Source organism: Podarcis cretensis, assembly GCF_951804945.1.
Source record: "Podarcis cretensis genome assembly, chromosome: 7".
In the NCBI taxonomy this organism is placed as follows: Eukaryota; Metazoa; Chordata; class Lepidosauria; order Squamata; family Lacertidae; genus Podarcis; species Podarcis cretensis.
In genome coordinates, this window is record NC_137176.1 from 56,790,969 (window position 1) to 56,809,321 (window position 18,353).

Genomic DNA, 18,353 nt, shown 5'->3' on the forward strand with positions numbered 1-18,353 from the left:
ACAGACTCCGCTAATGCAGAAATAGTACCTCGGGTTAAGAACTTTGCTTCAGGATGAGAACAATAATCGTGCAGCGGTAGCACAGCAGCAGTGGGAGGCTCCATTAGCTAAAGTGGTGTTTCAGGTTAAGAACAGTTTCAGGTTAAGAATGGACTTCCGGAAAGAATTAAGTTCTTAACCTGAGGGTACCACTGTAATAAAGAGGGCTCCTTAACTCACACACAGAGTTGTTTTCCACCATAGACTAATCACACCCTGCTTGAAAACACCTGTATTTTAAGACAGCGATTTCCAAGTCAGAGGTAGTCACTTTCAAGCAAGGTGGAGCCCTGGTACCTCTCCCTTTTAGAATTAAGCAGTGAAATGAAGTGTAGGGAATTGTGTGACATACAGGCAACTGTGCATATTTCTAGCAGAGTTTTATCGAAGCACTAGAAATTTGCTCCCCCCCCCACTGCAGTTTCAAAATGTCATTAGTTGTTACGTTGTAAATGAAAGCATTGTTCTCTCATTCTCTCTTTTTTATAGCCCAAGGAATGACCAGATTATTTCAGTATTTCGTTTAACTTATACAGTGACTTTCACAGTACTGAAGAGTAGTCCATGTGTTTATTTCTGCTATGATTTGATTATGAGTTAATAGCTACTGTGCAGAGCTACTGCAGAGGTTCACTCGGCAGATGACCAAACACTCTGGTTACCCAGTTGAATAATAAAGAGCCGTCTCTTTGACAAACAGATCTCCAATTGTAGCACAGCATTTGTCAAAAGGCCCTTTCTGTCCTTAGTTGCATTAGTCTCATAAACGATACACAAACACATTATGCTCTTTTCAACAACAGTGCAAGCACTTGCAGATGTCACTTGTAACTGTCACTTTTTCTATAATTTAGGCAATCTTAAGAATTTTAACAAAATGTGTACAAAGCCCAATTCAGTTCCCGCTATTTAAGGCAGTACACTTACCCTATACATGAAGTTATAACAAAGAGAAAGTTGCAGATGGCATTTAGGAAAGCACTATATTATCTCTTTTATGAAAATGCTTTGTACGTATATGTCAGGGAACTGCCATCGGAGCCAGAGGGAGAGAGAGGGCTCCAGAGGGATTCTGGAGAGCGTCCCGGGATGAGGAGAAGCAGCCCATCTTCTGAGGAAGGAAATCAGCGTAGCGCCAGTGGAGAAGGGGGGGCAGATGGGGGAATTGGCGAGGCGGTCCCATGACTCCTCGCCGGGGACCAGCGGGGAGAGCACGGGTCCTCCGCTGCCCACACCCTCCTTGCGCAGAAGGCTTCCGCGCAGGGAGAGTAGGCGGAGACTAGGCGTCAAAGAGCTTCTTTGCTGGAAGAAGTTCAAGAAATGCCCACTGACGGATTCTGCCAGCGATTGAGACAGCCACGGGCGAGTGGCTGTCCAGACAGAAAAGGTTCACTCAGGCAACCCAGCCAGGTGTGGCGTCGGTTTACGCACGAGCAACCCCTAGAACCACCACAGTATATCTCAGCTATGGTTGCCAAATGACTGCATCAGTGTGTCAAATTCATATGTGTCCTTCTGAAGTGACACGAGTCCTCACATAAGGGGGACTTTGTAATCTCAGTTTCATAGTAGAAGCCATTTGGCTTGAATTGTGTCTACATGAAAACCATGGACCATCGCACCTTATCTCTGCCAAGGTTGTACAAATAATATATGCATACCAACATTTACACCCAAAACAAAAAATCTAACAGCAGCAAAAGTAAAAAATGTTACACAGCAACAGAACTGGGTCTTACTTATTAAACATGAGTCAAAATAAAAACATCTCCAGCTTCTAGCAAGAGACACAAAAGGAAGCTGGACAAAGAGTACTTCAATTGGAAGGGTGTTGCTGAATTGCTACATTACAACAGAAAGGTCTTTTCTTTCATGTTCGCTTTCCAAATCTCCTGAGATGGCTCTAAGAGGAAGGCCTGGGTAGCTGCTGAACAAGGCAGCCATGTCCTGGTAGCTAGACCTTTGCCTGGAACGGGAACTGCCTTTCGTTGTTTTTGTAGGAATGGATTTAGACACCAGCAAAGAATATATTTAGCTAGTACTTTTCCTTGTCTACGTTAGTGAGATCAGCAGAGTACCATCTTTCGCAGCTTAAACTGGGAAGCAAAGATAAGGTTGATTTAACCTTCTAGAAGCAATAATGCAAGATGCTTTCAGGAACATTGGATATCACTCCTTTTCTCTACCTTAAAACAACAATCACACACAGAGTTCTGTGAAGAAGGAAAAGTACAGTAGTATTTACCTACATAATATGTAGGTATGAAGGCATAATGAAGACAGGTTTATAAGTACTATTTAAGTTACAAAAGTACAAAAATATGTTCAAAAATGGTGAGTGATCTGCAGAGCTCAGACATGTACACGTGGTCAGCTTGGAAGCATGATGGAGAGAAAAAAATATGTGCAAGCAGGCAGGAAATATGTAGCGTTACAGCTTCCTGTCAAGGAAGATAAAGGAAGTTATCTCAGAGAGTTCTCTCTAGGAATTTTTTCCAAGAAAGCTCTGTGAGCCTCAGCTCCTTCATGTGCCCATCTGGCAAAACATGAATTGTGGTTTGGCTGAAATAATGTCCCCAAGTCTTTAATTGTAATAGTTTTTAGAATGTTTTAATCTGCTTTAGAATGCTTTGTTTACGTTTTTAATTGTAAATCTGTTTTGTGGTCCTGCGCTCTTTGGGAAGGGTGGGATATAAATTAAATAAATATGACTGTAACATAATAGCTCTACATACCCTCCAAAATTTCTCCAATGAAAACAGATATTTACTATTTAATAACAACGATTTTATTATGTACACCTGCCCATCTGACTGGGTTGCCCCAGCCACTCTGGGCAGCTTCCAACATATATAAAAACATTAAAAAAATTAAACATTAAAAACTGCCTTCAGATGTCTTCTAATGGTTGTATCTCCTTGACGCGGGGGTCATATTCTCCAACATTTCTCTGATAAAAATAGGGACGTCCTAAGGAAAACCGGGGCATTCTGACATCAAATCAGAAACCGTGATAGCTTCTGTGAACCCAGGAGTGTCCCTTGAAAACAGGGACACTTGGAGGGTCTGTTGGTTTATCTCTTCTTTTCCCAGAGTTCCATTTCTCTTCAAGAAACAGGCACATTAAGAATAAATAGAAATATTAAGTGGGCTTTTTCAGTGGTGGTGCCCTGATTACAGAATGTCCTATAGAGAGGCTTGTCTGGCAACCATGCTATAGACTTCTTGGCACAATGTAGAGAGTTTAGCGCTCTCTCAGACACAACCTATCTGGTGTTTCCGTTTTTCATACCAAACTATCTCTTGCTGGGTTTTCAATCATTTTAGCAACTGGGTTTTGTGCTGAAATGTTTTCATTTGGTGGTGGTAAGGAGAGGGCTTTATACTGCTTTGGTTTATTTTATATTGGTTTTGGCTTTTATTATGAATTATATTTTATATTGCTAAGACAACAAAGAATACACAAATGTAATAAATAATAGAATTCTAAATACTTTTACAACTGCTCTGCTGAGCCCTTAGCTGGCGTCTGTGCTCAATGAAAACTACGCTATTATGTCATGGACAGATTATTATGTATTGTACCAATGCCACCAACGCTATTTCCCCTGCTTTTTGTTCTGAGAATATTTTTAAAAAATGTTTGTTGTGGGGTGGGGGAGTGGGGAGGACTAGCTTGCTCTGAAAAAAAAAATCAATGACCCCTTTACTGCATTTTTGAGATTAAAGGTATATGAAAAGCTGCTGACCCAACTTTCTCACATGATGACCTCTGTAGGCCCCAATGATATGGCATGACAACCACACTATGAAGTTAATGTATAAACTGGGCAAGTGTTGAAGTCTCCTTAAGAATGATTAACAGCTTAATCCTATTGATGCTGGAGCTTCCCACTCACAATCTTTCTGTTCTTTATCCATGGGGTGTGTGCATACATAGGGACGCCAAAGGAGATTGGTATGTATGACACAACCAGAGAGTTCAACAGTAAAAATTACAATTAAAATGCACAGGGCAAAAGAAAACACTCACTGGCAACAGTCAGCAAGTCATGTTTGGTGCTAGATATTATTTTTGTGTTATTATTTTTAATATATATTAAATTTATATACTTCATCTGAGGATCACAGGGCAGTTTACTGTGTAAAACCACAAAAATATGTAACAAAAAAACAAAACACCCCCAGTTGTTTAAACAAGTTTAAAAGGCCATAGATTTATTTAGCCAAAGGCCTGGAAGAGGAAAAATGTTTTCGTCTGCAAACGTTTCAAGCCATTTTTAAAGCGACAGCCATACAACTGTAATTCTAACAACTCATGGGCGTAACCAGGATTTATGTGGGGGTGGGGCAGAACCTCAGTTAGTTAAGTATTTTTATTAATTTACTTAATTTAGGGGGGAGCTTGCCCCCTGTCTACGGCCATGTAACCAGTGGCAACTTCTGGAGACATTTGGCACTGGGACATTCCCGTCCATTGCTCTTGTACCATTTCAATCTCAGCTTCCCAATAATGTAGGCTGATAAATGCACATCTTTCTGCACTGAGTAGAAGGCAGGAGAAGTCCAGCCGCTGCCATGGCTTCCGTTTTGTATACAGCGACACATTTGACATTTCGTTTGGACCCAGAGGGAAATCTGAAAAACTGCCAGAAGTGATGTGGCGATCCGCAAGCCCGTATGGTGCCTTTTGTTTTACTTCCTTCGCCTCTCCCCCTCCAAAAACCCCCAACTCGCCCTAGTTAAAAGTGCGAGTGTTGCTGTGCCAGGATGCGGCCGCCGAGATCCTCCAGCCAGAGCCGGGGCGACGAAGCGCTTCGCAGCGACCATTCCCTCCAAGAGGCAGCGAGGGCGCTTCCTCGGCCTGCAGCGGACAGGGCGGCGGCCCAGGAGCCTCGGGCCCCACCCCAAGGCCGAAGGCGCCAGGCGCTCGGCCGCCCCGTCCCTCGCATCACTGCCAGGGATCCTCCCCTTCGCCCGCACGCCGAGGCCGAGGCACCGGCTGCTTCAGCACTTCCGGGTCGGCGGAGAGAGCGCTGCGTGACGTTGCCGGAGCGTTCGGGAGCCTCGCGCCTGTTATTGTTCCTGCTTCCCTCGCTCTCTCCCCCACCCCCGCCCGCCTTCCCACCGGCCCTCCGTCCGAACCGCGCGTTCCTCGGGACGCTCTGAAGGCACCTCCAAAGGCCCGGCAGGGGAAAGAAGGGGAGGCGAGGCGCCCAGGCGCACGCGGAAGGCCGGCGTGGGAGGCTCGCTGAGGGAAGCTGTCAGAAGCCCGAGGGCGGTTGGAAGGAGCTGGAGGAGGGGGGCCCGCTGCCAACGGTTTCGAACCTTCCGTTGCGCGAGCCCTGACAGCGAGGGGCGGGGGAGTGCGCGCCGCGTCACCAAGCAGCGAGCAGCCCGAGCGGGAGGCGCAGGAAGGCGGCGGCGGCGGCGGCGGCGACTGGAAGGACATGGCCTACGCGTATCTCTTCAAGTACATCATAATCGGGGACACAGGTAAGGGCGGCCCGCCGGGGAAGCTTTAAAAGGGGCCTGCGCTGCTGGCGGCCTCGGCGCTTCCTGCGCAACGCCTCTCGGCTGCCCCATTTCCGCAGTGTTGGCTGCGCCGACGTGGTGGTGACTGGGCTCGGCAGGGGGAGGTGCTCGGCCCAGGGCCCCGCCCGCGGCCTGGCGAGGCCTAGGGCTCGGCTGCCAGCGCCTCCAGAGCCCCCTCGCTGCCGTCTGGTTTTAAGGCCTCTCCACCCAGAGAGTTCCCGGGAAGGGAGCGGGGCGGCGGCGGCGGAGGCCCTGAAATGGGTGCAGCGGGCGGGGTGCTTGTCGTTGACCTCATTTCGGACGCGTCCGAAGAGCCCCGTTGGCCACGCCGGACGCTTCGGTGCGGCAATAGGGGAGTGGTGATAACACCCCCCTGGGAGGGGGGGTTGACAAGGCCTCGAGACGCGCTGGGCCTTCGGCCAAGACTTCTCACTCCAGGCCTCTGTCAGACACGCCTGCGGAGCAAGGCCCTAAAGGATCACACCTTTAATCCCTCTCTGCCCAAAGATACACTGACCTGTAACTAAAGCACCCTCCCCACCTCTGGATATGTTTTACGTTCCAAGAAAATCTACCAGATAAAAGTGGCTTCCACCGTTCATTGGTCGTGGCTCTGTTCCTGGACGTTGGTTTAAAGTATTTGCTGCCACTCCTTAGCCGAAAAAAGCTTATAAAGTGACAGTAATAAACCTACTCTACCCCTGCGGTATAGAATGTAAAAGACAGGGCAGAAAAGTGGGGAAACCGGCAGAAAAGAAAGGATCAAAGGGGGATCTTAAGTGACAGAATTCTTGTAATGGCCAGCTGGAAGGAAGAGTTCAAGGAGAGGAGGAGCCAAAAGTTGGTGGTGTTGCGGCTGAGCCTATGGAGAGGCCCTTTAGTGCCATCTCTCTGACTTGAACATGATGGAATTTAGCATGATAGATGCAGTATAGTGACTCCTTGGAAAAGACCCTGATGTTGGGAAAGATGGAGGGCACAAGGAGAAGGGGACGACAGAGGGCGAGATGGTTGGACAGTGTTCTTGAAGCTACAAACATGAGTCTGTCCGAACTGCGGGAGGCAGTGGAAGACAGGAGTGCCTGGCGTGCTCTGGTCCATGGGGTCACGAAGAGTCGGACACGACTAAACGACTAAACAACAACATGCAGTATAGTGACCTAAGAGACTGAGCTACCAATCAAAAAGGATCTTGTATTCATATCATCTCTGCATAAATTCAGTAGGTGGCCTTAGACAAGCTACTCTTTGCTCCATTCCCCCCATCAGCAGCACAGAATATAATGATACTGATTTCCTTTACAATTGAAGAATCACAACTAGACAATGCATGTGATGTAGTTTGAATACTAGAAAGTGCTATGCAACTGCCATGTTAGAATAAATACTTGGGGTTCTTGTTTCCCCAAGTGAATTAAGCTTAAACGTCACACATGGTGTTGAATAATCTAATACACTTTAATGCCTATCGGCCACTATTTGAAAACTACCTTTTTAGATTTTTAGTGTTTTTTCATTTTAGCTATTTATTTATGAAAATAGTTGAGTTGGGGAAAGTGTGAATGTGTGTGAGAGAGATTTCTGTCAAACTTATCCAAAGACTAGAAATCCTTTCTGTGAAGGACCAATTTAATACGTTATATAATACACATATGTGCAAAACATTCACAAAGAGCTATATCAACATTTTCGCCTTGCATGTATCAAACAGGTATATAAGGAACTAGAATTGGCTGAAGCTTCTGCCATGAGTATACGTAGCTGAAAGTACATGTTAGCCACCATATAATGTGAGGAGTGATGCTGAAAATTTCTTGACAAGTATATGATTGGACAAACATATTCCTTTACAGTGGTACCTCGGATTACAGACGCTTCAGGTTACAGATGCTTCAGGTTACAGACTCCTCTAACCCAGAAATAGTACCTCGGGTTAAGAACTTTGCTTCGGCATGAGAACAGAAATCACGCAGCGGTGCAGTGGCAGCAGGAGGCCCCATTAGCTAAGGTCGTGCTTCAGGTTAAGAACAGTTTCAGGTTAAGAATGGACCTCCGGAATGAATTAAGTTCTTAACCCGAGGTACCACTGTATTAGCTGTTTATAAAGTTAGTAGCCTCTTGAATGCTTATTCCCTTTCCCCTTCCTCTTATCTTTAGGGGGGAAACCCTAAAATACAAAGGTATCTGTATTTCATTTACTTCTTCTGTCTATCCTCATTGAGATTTTAGTCTATTTACTCAAGATTCCTCAGCTCTAGAGTACATAATAGGTTATATTTCAGTCACTTTTTCCTCTTTTAAAATGCATTTTTTAATTTTTTAAAAAGTCTGTGGCACAAACATATTTACAGTCTGATTCTATAAAAGTTCGTTTGAAGTAGGTACCACTGATTCAATTTCTTACTGCTGTATTATGCAGTCTGGAGGTACTCAGTCAGCAAAGTAATATAATGTTGCACTCCTAGGCACACTTCTGTTCACATTGGAACTTACTCGATCAGACTGCATTTGCACTTCTATTGATTCTTTAGGTCTTGGGATATTTCATTTTAAAAGAAACAACAAACCAAGATTGGCCAACTTTCATTACTTAAAGCATAGAACTTGTATGTATGGTTACTAGGAAAGAGGTTCTATTAAGCCACATTTACATTTCTAAACAGTCTTTCTTTGGTTGCCTATGGTGAGATGAAATAGTCATTTGGTGACCAGGCAGGGAAACTTTTATAAATTTGAAATGTGCCCTCCCATTTTCAGGCAGTTTATATTTCACAAATGAACAACATAGGGATGTGTTGATTGGCAGGCTAGGAAACATGGCTTGTTTACAAGGCTGCATTAAATTCAGTCTAGCTTACTTCCAGGTAAGCATGTGTAGGATTGAGCTATGTAATCAATCTCTTCATATATTCAGTATTTGATTTCAACATTGCAAGCAGAATCCAGGAGATTCTACAAGTAAATTAAAAATTATTTTAGCTAGGCATATTGAGTGCTGTAGTCAATGTATTTTCAGAGCCTCTTTCTATAATCTGAGAATTATTGGAGAACAGTTGAGGTCTCTGCAGACTGGAAATGGACAAATGTTGTCCCCATATTTAAGAAGGGGAGAAAATAAGACCTAGGTGAGCTGACATTGATACCAGGAAAGGTCCTAGAAAAGATAATTAAACAGTCAATCTGTGAGCACTTAAAAAAGGATGCTGTGATTATTAAGTCCCAGTATGGCCTTCTCAAAAATAAGTCATGCCAGGCAAATCTCATTTCTTTTTTTTTTTGATAGAGTTACAAGCTTGGTGGATAAGGGAAATGCTGTGGGTATGGTGTGTCTTGATTTCAGCAAGGTTTTTGACAAAGTCCCCCATGATATTCTTGCAGAAAACCTGGTAAAATGCGGGCTGGATGAGGTATCTCTTAGGTGGATTTATAGCTGGTTGACTGAACCCAAAGTGTGCTCACTAAGGGTGCTGCAGCACTCTGTCCTGTGCCCACTGTTGTTCAATGTCTTTATAAACAACTTGGATGAAGGAATTGAGGGGATGCTCATCAAATTTGCAGATGACACTAAACTTGGAGGGGTAGCTAATGCATCAGAAGAAAGAACTGGGATTCAAAATGACCTTAACAGATTGGAGAACTGGGCCCAAACTAGCAAAATGAATTTAACTAGGGACAAATATAAGGTTCTGTGCTTAGGCAGGAAGAACCAGATGCACAAATATAAGATGAGGGACACCTGGCTTATTAGCAGTACATATGAAAAGGATTTGGGGGTCTTAGTGGACCACAAGCTTAACATGAGTCAACAGTGTGATGCAGCAGCAAAAAAAAAAGCCGCAGAATTATAGTGTCCAGGTCAAGGGAAGTAATAGTACCACTCTATTATGCCTTCATCAGACCACACCTGGAATACTGTGTCAAGTTCTGGGTGTCACAATTTAAGAAGGATATTGACAAGCTGGAATGTGTGCAGAGGAGGATGCCCAGGATGATCAAGGGTCTGGAAATCAAGCTTTATGAGAAACAGTTGCGGGAGTTGGGTATGTTTAGCCTGGGAAAGAGACTGAAAGGAGATATGATAGCCTCCTCAAATATCTTAAGGGCTGTCACATGGAAGATGAAGCAAGTATGTTCTGCTCCGGAGGGTAGGACCTGTATCGATGGATTCAAGTTACAAGAAAGGAGATTCTAACTAAGCATCAGGAAGAACTGTCTGATAGTAAAAGCTATTTGACAGTATAATAAACTCCCAAAAGAGGTTGTGGATTCTCCTACATTGGAGCTTTCTAGTAACTAGTAACTAGCAACTAGCAACTAAAATCACCCCAGGTCCAGGTAGTGGCTCACATCTTTTAATTTGCAGGCCAGTGTTGATTTGCATTGCTTTGCCATTTAAAGCAAAATCTTTTAGCCATATTTGATTCAGTGCTGATTAAATTTCCTCTTAACAAATTTCGTGCTTTTTTCAAGATTCACAGTGTTTTAACTTTTCATTACTTTATCTTTGCTCTATGATAATAGTGGACAACCTGTTGCCCTCCACATGTTGTTGGATTCCAAACTCCCATCAGTTCCAGCCAGCATGACCAATGGTCAGGACTTATGGAAATAATAGTCCATCAACAAAAGTTAGCTACCCCTGTTCTTTGTGTTGCTTTTTGGAAGGAGTTCTTATCTCCTTGCATTTATCTTTCTCTTGGTCAGTCTGAACCCTAGGGAAAGGAGTGAAGTAAACTTAGCTGTTTGTATTTGACAGAAGCTGTAGATGCTTTGAGTGAAAGTAGACTGAAAGCTGCCTTTGAATAGAGATTTTTGGACATTTATGCAAGATTGCAGAAGTGCTGTTTAATGCTCAGGCATAATTTGTTCACATTTACTTGTTCTTGAGCCTTTGCAGTAAAAACAAAATATGGCACCAGTTCAGATTGGTGAGTGTTGAGGAGATACGGATACTGTGCTGCAAAGTCCTGCAATTTTATTTTGTTTTGTTTTTAAGTAGGTGCTTAGTCATAATCAATGTATTGGTCAACAATGAAATGCTCTTAAGCAGTTGTGATTGTGGCTTTTCTGTTTATTCCCTTGTATTCCTTTTTGAAATTACATCAAGGTAAAATAAAAAAGTACTCAGAAGCAGTGGCAGAGGAAGAGGAGTGCAGGGGGAGCGCACCGCCTCCAGCAGCGCGATCCCGGTGGGGTGCCATAGTGGCTTTCCCTCCACTCCCTCAGGGAGTGCCACTCCCCAGCGCGCCACTCCCCCTGGATGTGCACCAGCCCCGCCCCTGCCTGCTCTCCATCCGCCCCCCGCCCCCCGGTGCCAGAGCATGAAGCTTAGCCACTGGTCAAAAGAAGTTTTCCCACACCAAAAAATAGTTTTACATTTTATGTGTGTATTGGTAGACCTTTGTTGTTATAATAAGTTGTTGTTGTTGTTACTACAGTTTAATAATTTCTTCAATTTCACAATTCTAAATTGTATCCACAAGAATTACTAGTCTGCAGAAATTTTTTACAAGCTGACTGGTGGCTGGCAGGTAAAGGCTAGAGCAACAAGTACCGGTACATTTCAGTGCTTGGTGTGGAGGGTTTCTTTTCTGAATGCACAGAAGTGATGTATTCTGCCTCTCCCCTAGCGGCCTGCTTACTTACATGTGTGCATATATATATTGCTGACAGTAGTTGCCAGGCAAATGTTGAAATGCCAAGCCGATTTATTTGCCAAATTTCTTTCCACCTAAAGAAAAATGGACGTCAGTCCCTCCATCTTTTATCTACTCAAACCTCTACTGTTGTTTAAAACCATGGTTTTCCTCTCATTGTCTGTCCACCCTCACTTTACTCAGACTTCTGCCTCTCCTTGAGTACTGCAAGAAAGGAGAAATACTGAAAGGGGAGGGTGTTGTTTTAAACTTCTTCCATTCCTCAGCTGCCTCATGGAAGAGAGAGAAAGAATGTAGAGTCTTTAAATATTCCATAGTACCTTCCTATAGTACCGTATATTTTACTCCTAGTACCATGTGTTGTCTTCAGCATGAAATTCTAGATTCACTGTAGTAATTTAGATCAGATATTTTATTAACAAGCAAACATCCCGATATGTACAACAGCCATCGACTGAACTTAACATTCTCTAGCTGAATAAGCTAACTGACAACCTTGCTCTTAAGACTCTATTTATCTTAAAGATACATCAACATATATTAGTATGGGGCAGGGGTCAGTAAACTTTTTCAGCAGGGGGCCACTCCACTGTCCCTCAGACCTTATGGTGGGCGGAACTATATTTTGGAAAAAATATATGAATGAATTCCTATGCCCCACAAATAACCCAGAGATGCATTTTAAATAAAAGGACACATTCTACTCATGTAAAAACGCTCTGATTCCCGGACCGACCATCCGCGGGCCGGATTTAGAAGGCGATTGGGCTGGATCCGGCCCCTGGTCCTTGGTTTGCCTACCCATGCTATGGAGTATGTTTGCAGAGGGGACTCCAGAGTAGAGAGGACTAGGCATGGAAATGGGGGTGGTGATCTGTATGCAAGGGAGAGTTCAGAACAGTAAGAAGGGTGGAAGAAAAAGTAGTGAAGGTGAAAATGGGAGTGCAAGGGGAGTTACAACAAAGGAGGGAGTAGGAGGCATGGGAATAGGGTTGAAGATGAAGCAGGGGCATGAAAGAGTCTGAATAATAGGAGAGTGTGATAACTTTGTAACTGAACAAAAGGTGAAAAGGGTGGTTAGTATTGTGTGGGAAGCAGAACATGCAGGAAGTTACCATGGACATGGGGGGTGACTGTCAAAATGGGTGCAAAGTGGAGCTGCAGAATAGAATATAGAAATGACTTCAGAAATTGTGTGTAAATCGAATTGTTATTCAATCCTTAACCAGCCTACAAATTTACTCAGATTCAGAAGATCAACATAATCATCCTATCAATGGAGATATCCTCCCAGTCTTCCAAGAGCAAAGAGCTGTGATAATTACCACATGCATCTCCCTTTGAGAAGTCACACCCTGCCTCAGTTCTGGGAATAGATTGACTGCTGCTCAAGTCAATTTTCTCACAGTAGTGCTCCTTAGAGGAATTTTAAGAGGGTCTGTCATGTCTCTGGTACCCTCCTCTTCCATCAAGCTGGAAAATTCCATATTTAACCATGCCTCAAGTACAATTCCAAACTGCACCAAAGTCAACTTTCCCCCCTCCTTTAATAACTTGGAGTGTTTACTAGCCTACATTGCAGGAGATCCATTGAAGCAGGTAACAGGTTTCAGTGGCTTTTGGATGAATTGTGTAAAGAAGCTGGTTATATGCAGGTCATGGAATTCTTAATTAAGGCTTATGTATAAAACCATATTTATTATCTATTACTGTATAACATAGGATTGGGCTGTGCATGCATATTGGCTTCATACCACTTGATCTTAAAACTGAGAATGTATGAATTCTTGATAGGAACATTCTACCTCTGGGTTTTTCTTTTATCTTTGAGGTGTAACTCATGCAAGTTGCCGTTTTATGTTATTGTTGACAGATGATTCACATGCATATGCAAACGAGTCCTTTCATGTACAAATATATGAAGCCCCAAAGTTTCCTTGTGAAAGTGGCATGTGGTAGGTGCTTGCAGGAATTAAATACATTTTTAGCTGGAAATTTGGTTGTTATGCACAAACTGTCTGTTCCTGACAAAAAGTTGTAGCTGTTTGGTCCATTGCTAGCATAGTTTCTATGCTAGAGCTTGGGCATTCATGATTCCTACATATCATAGTTTCTTAGATTTGTCATTGCTTACGTTTATCTGTCTTGGACTGAGAAAGCAGTTCTTTCACTTCTACTGAGGGCTATTTGAATCACAGTCCTGGTTTGAAGTTCTCTCAGCAACACCTGAGCTATGTGCTATTTATCTTGTGAACCACCCTGAGATCTTTGGATGAAGGCCATATATAATAATAATAAAATGTTGCAAGAGGTAAGACCACAAAAGTCTGATGTAAAATACCTGTTACATTTAAAACTATCAAGAGCGGCAAGAAATTATATCTTAAGTTTTTCTGGCTAGAAAGAAATTGAGAATAAATAAAGTATAAGGAAGAAAAGCCTGTAAGAAGAGAGGATTTGTAATCTCTTATTTAGAATAGTAACATGAAGCAGGTATTTTGACACGGGCGGTGCAGTGAATGATAAAAGAGTGCACCTTGTACTTCACTAATATTACACATAATAGAAGATGAGTGGTCCACTTATGCTTGTTTCATGCCAAATTTTAAGGTCAGCTATATAACTAAAAAAATTTAGAGAAGATAAGAACTTGGGAACAAATGATAGCACCACCTTTAAATACATACAAATAAAAAGTGTTCTAAGTGGACTGAGACAAAAACAGGAAGCGAGAACTGTAAAACAATTTGAAAGGTTAACAAGGAATGGCACAGTTAAATGGTTTTCAGCTTTATGTCAAGTGTCCATGCACAAACATTCAGAGACAAAACTTAATCATATGATGAAATGGGAAAGAGAATTGCAAACGGAAATTTAGGAGAAAATATGGAAATGCCTATTTGGAAGCAAATTCATGTCAGCCATGAATTAGAGAGAAAATTGCATGAAAAGCATGGTACAATGGCTTTGGATCCCTTGGAAAAGCAGAATGATTTCATACATATGATGGAAATGATATTGGTTATAAAATGACATAATTTGTCATTAGGCTTTGCAAATAGTCCACTATTATGTTCGTTTAATAGTAACCAGGGTTATGTATGCACAAGTATAGAAGGATAGTCCAAAACCAGGAAAGAAAGAATCCGTCAGAAATATTTGGGGAACCAAAAACAAACCACTGTGTTGCAATACGAACCAATCACAACAATACAAACACAACATGTAGGCTAATAGTAAAGAATATATAATAGAATAATAATATTCAAATTGTAGGAATAAGCCAGTCATAGTTCATATGTACAGTATAACAGATGGGAATATTTGGGGGCCAGTGGCGATTGTTAAGCTGAATATAATGCTAAGGAGAAATTGAAGGAAAATGGGAGAGTTGAAGTATAAAGGTAAAGGGACCCCTGACTATTAGGTCCAGTCGTGACTGACTCTGGGGTTGCGGTGCTCATCTCACTTAATGGCCGAGGGAGCCGGCGTACAGCTTCCAGGTCATGTGGCCAGCATGACTAAGCCGCTTCTCGCAAACCAGAGCAGCGCACAGAAACACCGTTTACCTTCCCACCACAGTGGTACCTATTTATCTACTTGCACTTTGATGTGCTTTCGAACTGCTAGGTTGGCAGGAGCAGGGACCAAGCAATTGGAGCTCACCCCGTCATGGGGATTCGAACCGCCGACCTTCTGATCGGCAAGCCTTAGGCTCTGTGGTTTAACCACAGCGCCACCTGCATCCCTGAGTTGAAGTATAGTCGTGCAATAAAAAAAGAGGACTCGGGATAGAGGGAAGTGGAGCAAAAACAATAAAAAACAAATGTAACATTTAAGCAATATGGAAGTACTTTTAAATAATTGTTATTTCCTTTTCAAGTATACAGTGCTTGATTTAACAGAATAGAAAAGTGTTTTATGAAAATAGAGTTGGATTTCTAAGAGGTTTAAAATGTTTATACACATTACATATATGTATATATTGTAATTGCATAGTCACATTAACAAAGTATGTATATTTTAAAAGAGCAGCAGAGTAACTATAGAGGCTATCTGAAACTAGCTACTAAGTGAGAGTCTTAAGTTTCTGAATAGTAAATGTACATAATGAATATGATTTTGGAGGAGGAGTGGGATTTAGTAATTTGGTTGCTACGAAGTTGCATGACAAGTTCCAAGGGACCTCACTCTTATCCTTTGTGTTTTTTTTGGTGGCCTCTGAAATGTTATGCTAACACCAAGGAGTAGTTTTATTAGTAATTTGTAAATGTGTGTAAAGAAGTCTGAAATTTTGAAATATTCTCACTTTTTGTAGTACTTTATATTTGGAAATTCTTGAAATTGATTTTTTTTCCCTTCCAGGTGTTGGAAAATCATGTTTATTGTTGCAGTTCACAGACAAAAGGTTTCAGCCAGTGCACGACCTTACTATAGGTAAGTTCTTTTATGCAGGTAAATGAGTAAAGGTCCTTGGCAACTGCATGCATCAAGTTCTGAAATGGAATGTCTAGAGCAGGGGTTGTCAACCTGGTCCCTTCCACCCTCTAGTGGGCGTTTCAGGATTCCAGGTGGGCGGTAGGGGGGTTCTATGGCACAAGCTGAATCCTTCCATCAAGCACTGGTGGGCGGTAAGGAAATTTTACCATCAAGAAAGACGCATTAGTGGGTGGTAGGTATAAAAAGATTGACTACCCCTGGCCTAGACTTTCAACTAATAGTCATATATTTACAAGGTGGTATGGGTCAGTGGTTCTTAGTCTGATAATAAATAAATCAGGTTCATATTGGACAAAATTACATCCAACTATCCACTGTTAAAAGTTACTGTGGCTGAATTTGTAAAGAGTGTGTTTTCCATACAAAATGGTTTCAGCTTAACAATGTTGTCAGAATTGTCAATTTCTAAAATATTCTTATCTGAATATGAAATATCATTTTAAGATTTTGTTAAATCTAAGTTGTAACGCTCTTCTAAGCCTAAATGATGGTTTCTTTGAAGAGATTTAAGTAGTTTAATTTGAGTCTGACTCAGTGAGATTTGAAACTTTCTCATATTCTGCAGCTGCTTCTGACTGCCTCTGAATATTTTCAAACTACATTGTGGTGTCATAATTTTAAAAAGCATTTTCTCCCTTTATTGTTATTGCAGTTTATATCCCACCTTTTCTCCGGAGAACTCAAGGTGGCATACATGGTTCTCTGCCCCTCCCCCTTACATCTTCACAGAATCCTTGTAAGTCAGGTTAGGCTGTGAGATGGTAACTGGCCTGAGGTCACCCAGTAATCTTCATGGCTGAGTGGGGATTTGAACCCTGGTTTTTCAGGTTCTAGTCCAAAATTCTAACTATTGCACCACACTGGCTATGCTAAATGCTTCCTTTGTAGGTTTCTAGATTGTTCTTATTTTTTCTACCTCTGTTGAAAGACATTTTTTTTTTTTGCATCTGTTAATCTAGAAATGAGTGTATAAAACTATGACACAATACAAAACTGTATAAAAGTCTGTTGACTCTTCAGTATGTGCTATAGGGGGAAAGCCAACTGAAAGCATGAAGAACAATGTTGCTTCCTGCTATGAAAAAGGTTGAAGTAAATCTTGATTTCGTTTAGGATACTGGATAGTATTTCACTGCTGTGTTGGAGCTCTGTTACAACATTTTATTTTATTATTCAGGTGTAGAATTTGGTGCTCGAATGATAACCATTGATGGGAAACAGATAAAACTTCAGATATGGGATACGGTAAGTGTAGGAAAATTTTCTGTGCAAATTTTATGTAAACTGTGGTTCAAAGAACAGGAGCGAGGAACTGAAACTCTGAAAAAAGCACCAGTCAACTGTTGTAAAACAAAAACAAAAAGAAACACTCAAAAATGGTGTAAACTGAAAAAATGGTGTGAACTATCGCCTAAGAAGGCAAACTCTAGACCGTGCGTGTGTGTGTGCGTTCGTGTTCCATGATCCAAAATAATACTAGCTGCTGCAAGCATTATTGATTCCTGTTTATCCTGGATCAACAATCTCTCTGTATATGGATATAGGGTTTCTTCTAACTCCCTTGAGCTATTTAGAAGATTTCTGCTAACCTGTCTGTGAAAAAGCAATCTTAACTATTGTTTACATATTCTGGGATAAAGGACCAGTGAGGAGAACTTCAATTTTTCTTCTTTTTGATACACTTCAAGTTCCAAACCCAGTAAGCATATGTATGAATCAGCTTGATATAATTTCAGGAGTAAAGGCAAAGGTAAAGGACCGCTGACAGTTAAGTCCAGTCGCGAATGACTCTGGGGTTGCAGCGCTCATCTCGCTTTACTGGCCGAGGGAGCTGACATTTGTCCGCAGACAGTTTTTCCGGGTCATGTGGCCAGCATGACTAAGCCGCTTCTGGCGAAACCAGAGCAGTGCACGGAAACTCCATTTACCTTCCCGCCGGAGCAGTACCTATTTATCCACTTGCACTTTGACGTGCTTTTGAACTGCTAGGTTGGCAGGAGCTGGGACTGAGCAAAGGGAGCTCACCCCGTTGCGGGGATTCAAACTGCTGACCTTCCGATTGGCAAGCCCTAGGATCAGTGGTTTAGACCACAGCGCCACCCGCGCCCCTAATTTCAGGGGTAGTTATTCATTAGGTCACTGGTTTGTGTAGGGGAGAGGGTGCAAGTTAGTAGCTATGGTGTGGAATGCAGCCTAAATGTCATTTAATTGTTTTGCCTCAATTATTGAACTGTAAAACAGGCTTGTCATTCACTCACCAGTTTTTTGAAGTACAGTGGTGCCTCGCAAGATGAAATTAATTCGTTCCGCGAGTTTTTTCGTCTTGCGATTTTTTCATCTTGCAAAGCACGGACTTTGGAAAAGCTTCAAAAATCACCAAAGTCTTCAAAAACCTCAAAATAGGCTACCACACCGCGTGCTATGAGTTGCTCCTCGAAGTGAATGCACGGTTTTAAGAAAAAGGAAACAAACTTGCAAGACAAAGGAAACAAACTTGCAAGACGTTTTCGTCTTGCGAAGCAACTCAAAAAATGAAAAACTCTTTCGTTTTGTGAGTTTTTCGTCTTACGAGGCGTTCGTCTTGCGAGGTACCACTGTACCAAATTTTGAATTCTTGCTATC

General features: G+C 42.3%; 1 protein-coding gene across 1 annotated transcript in view; it reads left to right on the forward strand.

The window, feature by feature from the left end:
* Positions 1-5,044: 5,044 nt before the first annotated feature.
* The window catches only part of RAB2A (RAB2A, member RAS oncogene family), a 33,197-nt gene continuing 19,888 nt past the window's right edge, over positions 5,045-18,353 (forward strand). The window contains exons 1-3 of the mRNA XM_079984678.1: positions 5,045-5,535; positions 15,597-15,668; positions 16,909-16,976. Coding sequence (XP_079840804.1) covers positions 5,490-5,535; positions 15,597-15,668; positions 16,909-16,976 — 186 coding nt within the window. The 5' untranslated portion in view covers positions 5,045-5,489. The remainder of the gene's footprint in view (positions 5,536-15,596; positions 15,669-16,908; positions 16,977-18,353) is intronic.